Genomic DNA, 17,135 nt, shown 5'->3' on the forward strand with positions numbered 1-17,135 from the left:
TGCTTTGAACTGGTGTAAACTGGTCACTGATAATATCCACTGAAGTTATATGCATTTATGTGAATTGGACTTTAATGCTGTGAAGAAAAACATTAAAAGAGACTTTTGTGTTTGAATTTGTGGGTCACTGCTTCTTCACTGCGTACGATGCTACTGCGGCTTTACACTAGGAAAAACAAAAATGTAATGATGCAAGGTTTTTTTGTATACTTTATCTCTATCAGTTCATGTTGCTAGGCCATAATAATCAATATTCATCAATAAATTAATGACAACTAGAGAACTGGTACTATTCAAGAAAGCATTTATATACAGAACCAATAATGAGGTCAATCCCAAACATATAAAAATGGCTATTTGCCCACAGCAACAATGAAGTCAAAAGTTGTCCTCCTGTACAAACAGTAAAGATACAAATCAGTTTCTATGTAGTCTGGATTTTGTTCCAGTTCTATTACGTCCATCCTCTGATCTTTGCTGGGACAACTGGAATATTAAAATGATAGAAACCATCATTTTTGGAGAGAAGCATTGCTGTTGTGTTCTTTCACCAGACCTGAAGCCTTAGAGTTGTAAGTCTGTATAATTATGTACAAGTAAAGTTGCGTTCAAGTATTTCTGTTGCTCATATACACAAAATCTGCAGATTTCTTCTTGCAATCCTTATGGAAAGCAACCTAATTTTGACCCACTGTCCTTTCTTAGGGTCACTGCACTACCACGGCCATGACAGCCTTTTGCTATCCCACTATTAGCTTCCTCCTGTTGTGGGGCAATATATTCTTCACTCTTGGAGTGTAAGTTGTCGGCAGAAGCCAAGCTGCACTGTGATACCTAAATCTTCACTAGAGAACATAAGTGCAGAGTCTCACATCCTATCAGACCCTCGTCCTGAGAAGTCTGTCTGCAGAGGTACGATATTATGGTCATATGCAGCATGTTCAGAGCTCCCGGTGCTGGCAAGCTTGAGCTGTGCGGCCGCATGTGACAGCTGGAAGGCGGCATCCGGATGTGCTGTGTCCGGCAGCAAAGTGCACTCTCTATCCAGCATATCTGACACTCCCTTTAATAAATCCAGAAATCCAAACGCAAGGGCTGCTTTCCTCAGTCTGTTCAGTTCCTGGATATCAAATCATACAAAAGTGTTAGAAAGCCGTGTGGAAGGAGCAGTCACATATGAATATATGGATGGGACATTAGTCAAGAGAGGAACAATCCCCTGTATAAATAGAATGCAATCTGTATGCTGTAAATCCACAGTAGCAAAGCTGCGCACATAATTTGGAGATTTTATTTTTCCTCTAGTTCCTCATTTGAACTCCATGTCCTAATGACGATGACTATGGAGACACTGACGTTAATGGGTAATCAGACAGTCACAGTAGATGGGGGTCAGCTAGATCTTACTTTATAGAAGGTTTGAGTCTTCTCTGGAAGTTTCCTGGCGTTCCTTAGGATCTTCTGCACATCAGTCTACAAGACAACATCAACCATGTAGGTAACATCACATGCAGTCTAAGATTTTCTGACCCCAGAAACATCCCATACCATTATGCATGGAGCAAACTTACTCCTCTTTCTGCCTTCTACTTTCCTTTACTGTATATCATGGTGTGATCAGTCTGTGAAGACGGTGTATAATCTAATGCACATGAAATGCAACAAAAACTGCATATACATGCAGGAACTGAACATGATTTTTTTGTGCAAATTAACATTGATACAAAGTGAAATGCCTCTTGGTTTGGAACCTAATTGGGCATATGAGCTTGTACTCGTTTACTGCCTCAATGACACTCACAGCAAATGTTAATGTCGAATTTACTAAGGCCCAAATCCTCTTTCCCTTAAACTGTAAAATGTTAGAACAAAGATTGTATGGCTTCGTAGTGAAATGCAATGCCAACAGAAAAGTGCCACTGACCTACTATATATACAGACACATAACTAGAGTTGAGCAATTTTTTTAACATTTTGTTCCAATTACGATCGGCAGCAAATATTGTTTTTGCAATAGTCGCTGAACACAGCCAAATGTCATTAGAGTCAATGGGAGTAGAAATTGCCAAATATATTCAGAACTGATCATCAAACATAGGATACCAATATGGCACGAATATGGCAAATTCAGATTTGGCGACCGCTTCCGAACATATTCGCTCAACTCCACACATAACATCTCAGCATGGTTTCATGAAATAGGGACCTACAGTATACACACTCCACAACATTGAAACTCTAACAGCAAGAAAAAAAAGTGGTACTTGAAGTGTTAATGATATGCAAATAATAAAAAAATAGAAATTAACATTTCGGTTAATTCAGTCTTCAGTGGGGGGGTGCAAGTGCAGAAATCCCCACACTTACATGCCTTGGCTGCTATTAACAAGATCCACTGCTGGCAGCTCCCATGGCAGTTGCCGACCAATGAATTCATAGATGTGCTCGATGGGAGACAAGTTTGGAGACTCTGCAGGCCATGTTAGCACATTTAGGCCACACAGGCTGCTCACAGTAACACAAGCAACACGTGGCCTGGTGTTGTCGTGTTGAAAAACGGCTTCCTGAGACACTTTGGAGAAATAGTCTTACCAGTGGTTCCACAACGATATCAATGTACTGCCAAGCTGTCAGTGTACCTGGAATGAAGACTAGAGGTGTCTGGCTAGTGGTGACTGTACATTATTCCACCCCACACAATAGGACTGGTGTGATGTTCACCCGTGAAGGCCTCTTCAGGGGGTTGCCCACATTGTTGCCAGACCAATCTCTGACTATCATTGCGTCCAGTAAAAAAGCAGGACTAGTCACTGAAGAGGACAGATCTTCAATCAAGCCTCCATTGCCGTATTGCTCTACAAAATGATAGCCTTTGAGAGCAGTGACATGAGGTCAATTTAACTCCTGTAGGTGGACATCTGGCTTGTAGCCCAATATCGGGCAAACGCCTTCTGATGGTTGTGTAGACGCTATTTGACACCTTAAAGTTGGCATGCAATGTCCAATTTCACTTGCAGTACAGAATTGATCAATCTTCGAACAAAGTGGTACGATCATTTCTCAAAGCTTCCCAGGAACTATTATTCAGCATGATCACGCCAGGTCACATGTTGCTTGTGCTACTATGAGCAGCGATTGTGTCCTAAACATGCTACCATGGCCTGCACGTCTCGACTTGTCTCTGAACATCTGGGATGCCATTGGCTGACAATTACAAAGGGAGCTGCCAACAGCGGATCTTGATGAGTTGCGTGCCCAAGTGCATCAAGTGAGGTAGAACATTCCTCAATGATAGCAGCTAAGGGGAGTACAGTGGCAAGTAAAAGTTTGGGCACCTCTGATCAAAATTACTGTTATTGGGAACAGTTAAACAAGTTGAAGATAGGGCGTGGCCTAACGCAGGATGTGAGAGGACGTGCGGTTGTGCTCTCCTGCCACAATCTCCCTTAATATCGGTACCTGAGGCGCCGACGAACGCTGAAATCACTCTAAAGAGTGTGAAGGGACCCGGGGAGCAGCAGTGAGCAGTGTGCGGTCGGGCGGAGAGGAGTCCCGCAAGAGGATGACACACAGCAGACTGAAGGAGTCGGCAGCGTCAGGAAGCTCTCAGGCCCAAGAAGGCGCCGAGACTGCAGGCGGCAAGGGCTAGCACGGCATATGAAAGGAAGATGGAGGTGATCCCTCGGCTTGAATGCTTTGCCAGGTCAGAGGTGGCTGCAAATGAGCAGTCAGCGGCTGAAGGTGAGAGACCTGAAACAACATATGTCCCTGGGGAACAACAAGAAGGAGGGGGCCAGTCGCAGAGCAGTGAGGAGGAACAGAGATCCCCTGATGTGGCTGCACGTGCTGACCAGCTTGAACAGCCGGACACATTAGATATAGCAGAGCCGACGCTCAAAGATATATTCTCTGTGATAATGTACAACAAGTCTGACCTTGCAGCTCTGAACAGTCGTGTGGATGATTTAAAGGGAGAGATGGGTGCGATTAATGCTGCAGTGTGCAAAGTTGAATAAAGAGTGGAGGTGGTGGAAGAACGTGTGGGGAGCGCTGAAGACCAGGTTAATGAACAGTTGAAAAGGGAAAAAAAGTATGTGCAGCGTATAGCTGAACTGGAATTTAAAACTGAGGATTGTGGGGGTGCCAGAAAAAGCGGAAGGAAATAACCCCACTGAGTACATTGAGTCATGGCTGAAAAACACTGTAGGAGGGGATGGTCTCACCAAAATGTTTTCCGTTGAAAGGGCACATCATGTGCCCACTAGACCCCTGCCCCCAGGATCAGCCCCAAGAGTCATCTTGGCTAAAGTTCTGAATTATCGGGACCGGGATACCCTGCTGAGGAAAGCCAGGAACTGTGCGGATCTAACCATAGACAGCTATCGCATCTCCATCTACGCAGATTATTCTGCAGCCGTCCAAAAGCTCCGAATGACGTTTGGAGAAGTCAAAAGGCGACTACGGGACATGGATTTGTGCTATTCAACGATTTACCCAGCTAAGCTGAGAGTCGCTGCCTTGGATCGAGTGCACTTTTTTCAAAATCCAGAGGAGGCGACACGCTGGCTTGATTCTAACACTAAAAATATCAAAGCAGAACGGTCCTGTTGAAGCAAACTCTGAGTGATGTTGAAACAGTGACTAAGGCTAGGTTCACATTGTGTTAATGGGTTAGCGGACTCCGTTACATGGCGAAATTGTCGCAATTAACGCCATGCAACGGATCCGTTAGCGCACCCATTGACGGCAATGTGCTAACGGATCTCTAGCGCATGCCATTTTCTGTTATTCAGTTTGAACTTGATAAGTTAATGGTCATCTCTGAGATGACATAATGCCATGTTGGTATATGTGGGTTGTGTTTGGCGGCGCAACGGTTATTGCAGTTTGATAAATGTGGACGGGAGTGTAGTTGGAGTACAGAGCTTGTATTGTTAGGCTGTAAAAATGCCCTCCTAAATCTCAAATAGAGAGGAAGAGTGAGTTCTTATCAGCTTAAAAGTTGTAGGAGACAATCAATTTTTCGGGAGGGGGATGGAAGGGAAGGATGGGAGTTATTTCAGTTGGAAGGTTGGGACGGGGGTAGAGGCGTGAAGGTGGGGAGAACCGAGACCTCATTTATAACGAGTCAAATGTTTGGTATTGTGACATATCATGGGGGGTAGAATTAAAATTCTAAGCTGGAACATTAGGGGTCTCGCCAATGTCTCAAAGCGGGCCACAATTTTACAATATCTGCTGAAGCTGAGGCCCTCAGTGATTTGCCTTCAAGAAACACACCTGGTAGAAGACAAAGTAGCTATGTTACAAAAAAGATGGGTGAGGAAGGCTTATCACTCGACGTACTCAGCCTATGCTAGGGGAGTGTCAGTATTAATCCACACTTCTACTCCATATGAAGAAGTAGAGGTTATAATAGACAAGGACGGGCAATACGTGTTTTATTGTATGTAAGATATTGAATAGATTATTATGTATTGTGCCTTTGTATATTCCTCCACCATTTTCTGGAAAAAAGATACAGGAAATTCTAGACATATCGGGGAAATGGACTGGGGTCCAGTTGCTTGTAATAGGTGACGTGAATAATATTGCAAATGATCATTGGGATAGGGGCAAACATACAGGGAACAGAGAGGAAGGGAATGTAACACCTTTTGGTAACTACATGAGGGAAATTGGATGGATAGACTTGTGGAGAGTTCGAAATATGGAGAACTACACTTACTCGTGCTACTCGGCAACGTATGGTTCCTTGTCTGATATTGATGTGGCTTTGGGAAATAAAGGGATGGATAACTTGGTCCTATCAGATCATTGTCCTCTGATGGTATCTCTACAATTGGGAGAACAGGGGAGGTTGGCAGGTATGGGATGGAAAATTCACCCCTTTTGGTTACGGTTGTTGGATATGGGAAAGATAGGAGAGGAACTGGGAGAATTCTTTAGGATAAACGAAGATAGTGCAGAGGGTCATATAGTTTAGGATACTATGAAGGCGTTTTTGAGAGGGATCTTATTCAGAGAAGTATCTCGATATAAGACTAGGTCTCAAAATCTAGACAAAGCAGTGATGGAGGAATTAAGAGCAGCGGAGGAGGCATTGGGTGCGCAGTGTTCAAAAGCTAACGCTTTTTAAGGAGAGCTTCCTGACGCTGCCGGCTCCTTCTGTCTGCTGCATGTCATCCTCTTGCGGGACTCCTCTCCACCCGACCGCACACTGCTGCTCCCCGGGTCCCTGCACACTCTTTAGAGTGATTTCAGCGTTCGGCGGCGCCTCAGGTACCGATATTAAGGGAGATTGTGGCAGGAGAGCACAGCCGCACGTCCTCTCACATCCTGCCTATGCAGCATCAATAGTAAAAATATGTCATGTTAAAAATAATTAAAAAAACAAAAAACCTGCTAAAAACAAAAAACCTGCTATACTCACCATCCGCCGCCTTTTCCGCTCCTCGCCACGCTCCCGGGACCACTCCATTGCAAGCGGCAGCTTCCGGTCCCGTCCCAGGGCTGGTGTGCGACAAGGGCCTGCCGTGACGTCACGGTCATGTGACCGCGACGTCATCATAGGTCCTGCTCACACCAGCCCTGGGACCGGAAGCTGCCGCTTGCAATGGAGTGGACCCGGGAGCGTCCCGAGGAGCGGGAAAGGCGGCGGAGGGTGAGTATAGCAGGACTTCAACAGGCCTTCGGAAGGTGAGTATATGTTTATTTTTTTTTTAAGTCTCTATACTACGTGGCTCTGTGCTGGGCAATATACTACGTGGCTGAGCAATATACTATGTGGCTGGACAATATACTCCGTCGCTGGGCAATATACTACGTGACTGGGCAATATACCGTACTACGTGGCTCTGCTATATACTATGTGGCTGGGCAATATACTACGTCGCTGGGCAATATACTACGTGGCTGGGCAATATACTACGTCGCTGGGCAATATACTACGTGGACATGCATATTCTAGAATACCCGATGTGTTAGAATCGGGCCACCATCTAGTATATATATATAATCTTACTGTAGAAATATTATAAAAATTATATCTATATATATAATTGTCTAAGTGTTTTTCCGTCTGTCTGTCTGTCTGCCTGGCGGCCTCGACCAATCAGAGACGGGCACAGTATCGACGTAGAAATCCCGCACCTCTGATGATGTCATAAAGGTTGCCTCGACCAATCAGCAAGGGGCACAGCGACGATGATGTCATAATGGTTGCCATGGCAACGATGATGTCATAAAGGTTGCCTCGACCAATCAGCGACGGGCACAGTCTGCCGCGAATTCTGGAATCATCATTGTCCATATACTACGGGGACATGCATATTCTAGAGTACCCGATGCGTTCGAATCGGGCCACAGTCTAGTATATATATATATATATATATATAGTGTGCCCGTGCTGTGCCCGTTGCTGATTGGTCCAGGCCTGGCGGCCTGGACCAATCAGAGAGGCGGGATTTCCAGGACAGACAGACAGACAGACAGAAAAACCCTTAGACAATATATATATATATATATATACACATATATATACATATATATATACACATATATATACATATATATATACACACACACACACACACACACACACACACACACACACACACACACACACACATATACCGTATATACTCGAGTATAAGCCGAGATTTTCAGCCCAAATTTTTGGGCTGAAAGTGCCCCTCTCGGCTTATACTCGAGTCACGGTAGCGGTGGGGTCGGCGGGTGAGGGGGAGAGGGCGCTGAGGCATACTTACCTAGTCCCAGCGATCATGGCCGTCCCACGGTCTTCTGTGCTGCAGCTTCTTCCCCTCTTCAGCGGTCACGTGGGACCGCTCATTAGAGAAATGAATAGGCGGCTCCACCTCCCATAGGGGTGGAGCCGCCTATTCATTTCTCTAATCAGTGGTGCCGGTGACCGCTGATAGAGGAAGAGGCTGCAGCACAGAAGACCGTGGGACAGGCGGGGAGCGCCAGGATCGCTGGGACTAGGTAAGTATGTCATATTCACCTGTCCACGTTCCAGCCGCCGGGTGCCGCTCCATCTTCCCGGCGCCGCTCCATCTTCCCGGCATCTATCTGCACTCTGACTGTGCAGGTCAGAGGGCGCGATGACGCATATAGTGTGCGTGGCGCCCTCTGCCTGATCAGTCAGAGCGGAGAGACGCCGGGAGCGGACGCCGGGAGCTGCAATCAAGAGAGGTGAGTATGGCTTTTTTTTTTTTATTGCAGCAGCAGCGGCACAGATTTATGTTGAGCATCTATGGGGAAATATGAATGGTGCAGAGCACTGTATGGGGCACAGCTATGGGACAAAAATGAACGGTGCAGAGCACTATATAGGGCACAGATATGGGGCAATATGAACGGTGCAGGGCACTACATGGGGCACAGTTATGGGGCAATATGAACGGTGCAGAGCACTATATGGCACAGCTATGGGGCAATAATGAACGGCGCAGAGCACTATATGGGGCACAGATATGGGGCAATATGAACGGTGCAGAGCACTATATGGGGCACCGATATGGGGCAATATGAACGGTGCAGAGCACTATATGGCACAGATATGGGGCAATATGAACGGTGCAGAGCACTATATGGCACAGCTATGGGGCAATAATGAACGGCGCAGAGCACTATATAGGGCACAGATATGGGGCAATATGAACGGTGCAGAGCACTATATGGCACAGCTATGGGGAAATAATGAACGGTGCAGAGCACTATATGGCACAGCTATGGGGCAATAATGAACGGTGCAGAGCACTATATGGCCCAGCTATGGGGAAATAATGAACGGTGCAGAGCACTATATGGCACAGCTATGGGGAAATAATGATCTATTTTTATTTTTGAAATTCACCGGTAAATGCTGCATTTCCACCCTAGACTTATACTCGAGTCAATAAGTTTTCCCAGTTTTTTGTGGCAAAATTAGGGGGGGTCGGCTTATACTCGGGTCGGCTTATACTCGAGTATATACGGTGTGTGTATATATATATATATATATATATATATATATATATATATATATATATATATATATATATATATATATCTATATCTATATCTATAGATATCTATAGATATCTCTATATATATAATTGTCTAAGGGTTTTTCCGTCTGTCTGTCTGTCTGTCCTGGAAATCCCACGTCTCTGATTGGTCGAGGCCGCCAGGCCTCGACCAATCAGAGACCGGCACAGCATCGACGTAGAAATCCCGCGTCTCTGATTGGTCGAGGCCGCCAGGCCTCGACCAAATAGCAACGGGCACAGCGACGATGATGTCATAAAGGACGTAGACATCCCGCGTCTGATTGGTAGAGGTCGCCAGGCCTCGACCAATCAGCAACGGGCACAGCGACGATGATGTCATAAAGGACGTAGACATCCCGCGTCTGATTGGTCGAGGCCACCAGGCCTCGACCAATCAGCAACGGGCACAGCGACGATGGTGTCATAAAGGACGTAGAAATCCCACGTCTCTGATTGGTAGAGGTCGCCAGGCCTCGACCAATCAGCAACGGGCACAGCGACGATGATGTCATAAAGGACGTAGAAATCCCACATTTCTGATTCAGCAACGGGCACAGTATCGACGTAGATGTCATAATGGTTGCCATGGCGACGATGATGTCATAAAGGTTGCCTCGACCAATCAGCGACGGGCACAGTCTGCCGCAAATTCTGGAATCATCATTGTCCATATACTACGGGGACATGCATATTCTAGAATACCCGATGCATTAGAATCGGGCCACGATCTAGTCTATATATATAATTGTCTAAGGGTTTTTCCGTCTGTCTTTCTGTCTGTCTGTCCTGGAAATCCCACGTCCCTGATTGGTCGAGGCCGCCAGGCAGACAGATGGAAAAACCCTTAGACAATTATATATATATATAGATTATTTTTACAATCTATATATATAATTGCCTAAGGGTTTTTCCGTCTGTCTGTCTGTCTTTCTGTCTGTGTCTGTCTGTCCTGGAAATCCCGCGTCTCTGATTGGTAGAGGCCACCAGGCCTCGACCAATCAGCAACGGGCACAGCGACGATGATGTCATAAAGGAAGTAGACATCTCACGTTTCTGATTCAGCGACGGGCACAGTATCGACGTAGATGTCATAATGGTTGCCATGGCGACGATGATGTCATAAAGGTTGCCTCGACCAATCAGCGACGGACACAGTCTGCCGCGAATTCTGGAATCATCATTGTCCATATACTACGGGGACATGCATATTCTAGAATACCCGATGCATTAGAATCGGGCCACGATCTAGTAAGATTAAAAAGGAAAATGGGCTGATGCAAAAGTTTGGGCACCCTGCATAGTTAGTACTTGGTAGCACACCAAAGTATCACAGCTTTCAATTCTTATTTCAGAAATTTTCATCCATTCTTCCTTGGAAACTTCTTCCAGTTCTATGAGATTCCTGGATCGTCTTGCATGCACTTTCTATTTTGAGGTCTAGCCAAAGATTTTCAATGGTGTTCAGATCAGAGAACTGTGAGGGCCATTGTAAACGTTTCAGCTTGTGCCTTTTGAGGTAGTCTATTGTGGATGTTGACGTGTTTTTTGTATCATTACCCATCTGTAGAATCCATCCTCTTTTCAACTTCAGCTTCTTTACAGATGGTGTTATGTTTGCATCAAGAATTTGTTGAAATTTCGTTGAATCCATTCTTCCCTCTACTCGTGAAGTGTTTCTCATGCCATTGGCTGCAACGCAACCTTAAAGTATGATTGATCTCCACCATGCTTAATGGTTAGCGCGATGTTCTTTTCCTGATATTCTGTGCTTTTTTTTTTTCTCTCCACACAAATACCTTTGATCACTGTGGCCAAATAGTTCTATTTTAACCTCATCAGTCCACAGGACTTATTTCCAAAATACATCAGGCTTGTTTAGATGTTCTTTTGCATACTTCTGATGCTTACTTTTATGGTGAGGATGCAGGAGAGGTTTCCAAGAAGGCCATATTTGTGCAGGTGTGTCTGAACAATAGAACAATGTACCACAACTCCAAGGTCTGCTAAATCTTTCTGAATGTCTTTTTCAGTCAAGCAGGGGTTCTGATTAGCCTCTCTATGTATCCTACCAGCAGCTCTCACTGAAATGTTGTTTGATCTTCCAGACCTTATCTTGACCTCCACTGTTCCTGTTAACTGCCATTTCTTAATTACATTTCAAACTGAGGAAAGGGCAACTTGAAAACGCTTTGCTATCTTCTTATAGCCTTTTCCTGATTTGTGGGCCTCCACCATTTTCAGAGTGCTAGGAAGCTGCTTAGAAGAACCCATGGCTGCTATTTTTTGGCACAAGATTAAAGGAGGCTGGGCTTTTATAAAGAAGGGAAATTTGCATCACCTGGCCTTTCCTAACGGGGATAGTGAACAAACCGTAACCCTAAGGCTGGGTTCACACTGCGTTAGTGTGACCCGTTTAACAGACTACGTTACACCGCGGCATAACGCGGTGTAACGTCCGTTAACGCCGCTATTACTTTCAATGGCGAATGCATCGCTAGCGCACACCCACAATGGGCGTGCGCTAGCGATGTGCCGTCATTGAGTGACGGACCCGAGATGCGGGCTGCAGCGTTTCCGGGTCCGTCACTGCTAGCACAGATGGAGCTAGCAGATGCTCTATCTGCGCTAGCGCAGTGCCAAAGTCGGCACTTGCAGTGCCGTTTAACGGATTTGTTGAACGCACTGCACAACGCAAGTGTGAACCTAGCCTATAACAGGCTAATTAAGGTCTGAAACCTTGGTCAAAGTTATCTGAGCACACATCTCCAAGGGTAATTTTTAAAATGAAAAAATAAATAAATGAATGAAAAAAATACAATATACGGTGTGTGTGTGTGTGTGTGTGTGTGTGTGTGTGTGTGTGTGTGTATATATATATTTACAGTGGGGCAAAAAAGTATTTAGTCAGTCAGCAATAGTGCAAGTTCCACCACTTAAAAAGATGAGAGGCGTCTGTAATTTACATCATAGGTAGACCTCAACTATGGGAGACAAACTGAGAAAAAAAAATCCAGAAAATCACATTGTCTGTTTTTTTATCATTTTTTTTTGCATATTATGGTGGAAAATAAGTATTTGGTCAGAAACAAACAATCAAGATTTCTGGCTCTCACAGACCTGTAACTTCTTCTTTAAGAGTCTCCTCTTTCCTCCACTCATTACCTGTAGTAATGACACCTGTTTAAACTTGTTATCAGTATAAAAAGACACCTGTGCACACCCTCAAACAGTCTGACTCCAAACTCCACTATGGTGAAGACCAAAGAGCTGTCAAAGGACACCAGAAACAAAATTGTAGCCCTGCACCAGGCTGGGAAGACTGAATTTGCAATAGCCAACCAGCTTGGAGTGAAGAAATCAACAGTGGGAGCAATAATTAGAAAATGGAAGACATACAAGACCACTGATAATCTCCCTCGATCTGGGGCTCCACGCCAAATCCCACCCCGTGGGGTCAGAATGATCACAAGAACGGTGAGTTTTTTTAACATTTTATTTGCATATTATGGTGGAAAATAAGTATTTGGTCAGAAACAAAATTTCATCTCAATACTTTGTAATATATCCTTTGTTGGCAATGACAGAGGTCAAACGTTTTCTGTAAGTCTTCACAAGGTTGCCACACACTGTTGTTGGTATGTTGGCCCATTCCTCCATGCAGATCTCCTCTAGAGCAGTGATGTTTTTGGCTTTTCACTTGGCAACACGGACTTTCAACTCCCTCCAAAGGTTTTCTATAGGGTTGAGATCTGGAGACTGGCTAGGCCACTCCAGGACCTTGAAATGCTTCTTACGAAGCCACTCCTTCGTTGCCCTGGCGGTGTGCTTTGGATCATTGTCATGTTGAAAGACCCAGCCATGTTTCATCTTCAATGCCCTTGCTGATGGAAGGAGGTTTGCACTCAAAATCTCACGATACATGGCCCCATTCATTCTTTCATGTACCCGGATCAGTCGTCCTGGCCCCTTTGCAGAGAAACAGCCCCAAAGCATGATGTTTCCACCACCATGCTTTACAGTAGGTATGGTGTTTGATGGATGCAACTCAGTATTCTTTTTCCTCCAAACATGACAAGTTGTGTTTCTACCAAACAGTTCCAGTTTGGTTTCATCAGACCATAGGATATTCTCCCAAAACTCCTCTGGATCATCCAAATGCTCTCTAGCAAACTTCAGACGGGCCCGGACATGTACTGGCTTAAGCAGTGGGACACGTCTGGCACTGCAGGATCTGAGTCCATGGTGGCGTAGTGTGTTACTTATGGTAGGCCTTGTTACATTGGTCCCAGCTCTCTGCAGTTCATTCACTAGGTCCCCCCGCGTGGTTCTGGGATTTTTGCTCACCGTTCTTGTGATCATTCTGACCCCACGGGGTGGGATTTGGCGTGGAGCCCCAGATCGAGGGAGATTATCAGTGGTCTTGTATGTCTTCCATTTTCTAATTATTGCTCCCACTGTTGATTTCTTCACTCCAAGCTGGTTGGCTATTGCAAATTCAGTCTTCCCAGCCTGGTGCAGGGCTACAATTTTGTTTCTGGTGTCCTTTGACAGCTCTTTGGTCTTCACCATAGTGGAGTTTGGAGTCAGACTGTTTGAGGGTGTGCACAGGTGTCTTTTTATACTGATAACAAGTTTAAACAGGTGTCATTACTACAGGTAATGAGTGGAGGAAAGAGGAGACTCTTAAAGAAGAAGTTACAGGTCTGTGAGAGCCAGAAATCTTGATTGTTTGTTTCTGACCAAATACTTATTTTCCACCATAATATGCAAAAAAAAATGATAAAAAAACAGACAATGTGATTTTCTGGATTTTTTTTTCTCAGTTTGTCTCCCATAGTTGAGGTCTACCTATGATGTAAATTACAGACGCCTCTCATCTTTTTAAGTGGTGGAACTTGCACTATTGCTGACTGACTAAATACTTTTTTGCCCCACTGTATGTATATATATATATATATATATATATATATATATATATATATATATATATATATATATATATATATATATATATATATATATATGTGTGTATATATTATTTTTTTATTTTGCCTAAAGTAGAAAAGGAAATGTGTCATTTTTAACTCTTTTAGAGATCATTTCCTATTCAACTTGCTTAACTGTTCAGAATAACAGTAAGTTTGACCAGGGGTGCCCAGACTTTTACATCCCACTGCAAGTGCATGTACTTCTGCAAGTAGCGCTCATACTTGATACTGAATTGCTTTGTGAGATGCTTTGAACATATTGCTTCCATCGTAACGCGGTGGGCCACATGGCCTTGACAATAGGCTAATCCACAATGCCATAACTCAGTGTTGTGTACATGTATGCTTTTGTAAATAAAGAAGGACATGACACTACGAATCTTACCTGCAGTCCACTAGGTTTAATCCACACGGTCACATTCTGGGCATAGCTTCTTTTTGACTTGGGTTGCAGTGGAAATGGACTCTTATTATCCTCTTCCCCATATGGATTCTCTTTGGCATCTTGTGTATAAAAAAAGATGGAGTTTTATTAGTAGTTTTATAGATATCAGCTATGTCAGTCATGTAAAGCTAAGATGAATTCATGGGGGAAAGCTAATTATTTATACCTTGGAGATGCTAAAGGACAGCACATATGTTAATATCAATAATTACTGTAAATGTACTTTAAAGGGGCTGTCCAGGTTTGGGATGAAAGTCTGCAGTCACTCTATGTGACTTCAGCCTTGTGAGTCCTCACAGTGCATGCATAGCATGCGGTCAGGAGCCTCCTGTGTCTGCGGTGAGAGCGGCCGGTCACGCATACTTCCAGCCACATTCCGACTAGACCTGCACAGCTTCACTTAATACAAGTGAATGGAGCGAGGCCAAGCACGTCTAGTCAGCACGTGACTGCATGTTTGCAAATCATTTACTTGCAGTCATAACCGCTCGCTCTCGCTGCTGGCACCGAAGAATCCTGACAGCTTGCAGTGCATGCATTATGGGGAATCAGAAGTCTGCAGTCACAGAGTAACTGAACACTTTCATTACAAATCTAAACAACCCCTTTAATGATGCAACAAAAATAGAAACAAGTATTTAGTTTATTTTCTAAATCATACCTGATATGGGTCCAAGCTGAGAAGTTTTTCCCAGCCATGGTAGTGGCTCAACACCAAGCTCAAATAATGACATCATTAAATTTGATTTCTTCTTACTATCAGCTTGAGAATAGAGCATCCCATGCCAGTCTGGTCTTTAGAGAAGATAGGAAAGAAATGCAGATAACGAAAAACCATATACAACCTGGGTTTCCCAAGAATTATACCCCTTTAATACACCATAGCTAGCTGTTGGTAAGTCAGCGTTAAAGGTCACCATTTCCGAATTTGTAGATGTGACCAGTATGGTCTACACTGGAGCATAGAGTTGCAGTTTGATCACTTCTGGTAGTGGTCAATGGCACTTAATAGGCAATTAACACGGCACTTGAAACTTTCTTCATTACAGAGCCCTAAGAACCTGTAAAAGGAGTTTCTACTATCAACAAAATATACATAAGTCTATGCAATGCTGGACGCAGCTATAAAGAAGGCCTGCTCCATCCATGGACTGCTTGGACGGCCATTGCTTTAATTGTCTACATGTAATTCTACATCTCATCTGAAAAGGATATGGCAGATTTACTAACAAATTGTTTACCCTAGTTAATCAACAAGGACTTTCTTACCCAAGCTGCACTAAGGCCACCATGCCTTCCACCTTCAGACTACCGTGGAGCAAGACACAAAAATTAGGAATTTTGCCAGCAATCTGGCTCGCAGAATTTTCATCCTCAATATCATCTGTGAGTCCAGCACCAAAATCATCTCCTTCTATAAGGAAACAAGGCAGGACACAGTATAAGGAATAATGGTGGGGAGGAGCGCTAAATCCCGTATTATTCTCACTCACCTTTGTTAAGGGCAATAGGTAGAACCAAATGACGGGACAAGACAGGAGGGCTTGAGATATCCGCAATGTCAATAAAGCCCACGATTTCTAATTCTGAAAAACAGCCTGAACTATAAGTATACAGTTTATTACACCTATCTAACAGAATAGCATCCTGCAAAAACTTCAGATATAAATATGTGGCTGTCAAGGAGGAAATCATTAACTATCACTGTAAAGGTATACAAAATAGTATATATCCATTACATACACTGATATACTGTCCTCACTGGCAATACATCACTATATAAGATATCCTGTCCTCACTGGCAATACATCACTATATAAGCAACACATTAAGGGGGTATTCTCAAGTTGTGTCTTGATTAGCTCAGAGATATACACACTCCTTACATCCTGGCCTCTGGCAGGGCAGGCTCTGCTTGACTGACAGCTCTGGGGAGTAGCAGAGCTGAAGTATTAGTAGAAGTATAAAGCTCAGCACAAGTTCTGCTGTAACACATTTGTCTATCAGTGGTTTGTTCTGGAGTCTACATTGTGATTCCTGTATTTAGACGTAAATTTAACAAGGCACTGGAACAAACACAAGGCTCCAAGTCATGAGCCATGGTTAGAAGACCTGCTCCGAAAACTGTGGGCTTGTGATTTTACAAGATTTATAATAGGAGATCATCAGGAGCAGAGAGGGAGGGGAGAGCAGAGAGGGATGGGAGAGCAGAGAGGGAGAGGAGGACAGAGAAGAAGAGGAGGGCAGAAAAGGAGAGGAGGGCAGAAAAGGAGAGGAGGGCAGAAAAGGAGAGGAGGGCAGGGCAGAGAAAGGAGGGGGGAAAAGGGAAGGGAGGAGAGACAGGGATCAGAGTGGATAGACAGTAGAACGTGGAGAGTAGACAGATGAGATAGGAGGGATGGGATAAGTGGGTGGAAGGGAGGAGGTAAAGAGAGGAAAAGAGGTGTGGGAGGGGAGCAGCTAATTGATGTATAGAAATCAGTGGGCTGGAGAGAGATGACCGAGATGTTAGGAATTAACCCCTCTCCTTGAATGCAACTACTGCACACACTTGACCAGGATATGGGCAAGCACTGGTGGCCATGTTCCATGGAAACCAGCTGAAGACTATGTAAGATAAAAGCTCTCACATCAGGAGAAAGATAAAAA

At 44.3% G+C, this 17,135-nt stretch overlaps 1 protein-coding gene across 1 annotated transcript in view; it reads right to left on the reverse strand.

The window, feature by feature from the left end:
- Positions 1-287: 287 nt before the first annotated feature.
- Positions 288-17,135, reverse strand: part of INTS14 (integrator complex subunit 14) — a 33,254-nt gene continuing 16,406 nt past the window's right edge. The window contains exons 7-12 of the mRNA XM_069766366.1: positions 15,980-16,072; positions 15,756-15,900; positions 15,148-15,281; positions 14,427-14,545; positions 1,408-1,473; positions 288-1,120 (exon numbers count right to left, since the gene is read on the reverse strand). Of these exons, the coding sequence (XP_069622467.1) occupies positions 869-1,120; positions 1,408-1,473; positions 14,427-14,545; positions 15,148-15,281; positions 15,756-15,900; positions 15,980-16,072 (809 nt within the window). The 3' untranslated portion in view covers positions 288-868. The remainder of the gene's footprint in view (positions 1,121-1,407; positions 1,474-14,426; positions 14,546-15,147; positions 15,282-15,755; positions 15,901-15,979; positions 16,073-17,135) is intronic.

This window comes from Ranitomeya imitator, chromosome 4, assembly GCF_032444005.1.
Source record: "Ranitomeya imitator isolate aRanImi1 chromosome 4, aRanImi1.pri, whole genome shotgun sequence".
NCBI lineage: Eukaryota > Metazoa > Chordata > Amphibia > Anura > Dendrobatidae > Ranitomeya > Ranitomeya imitator.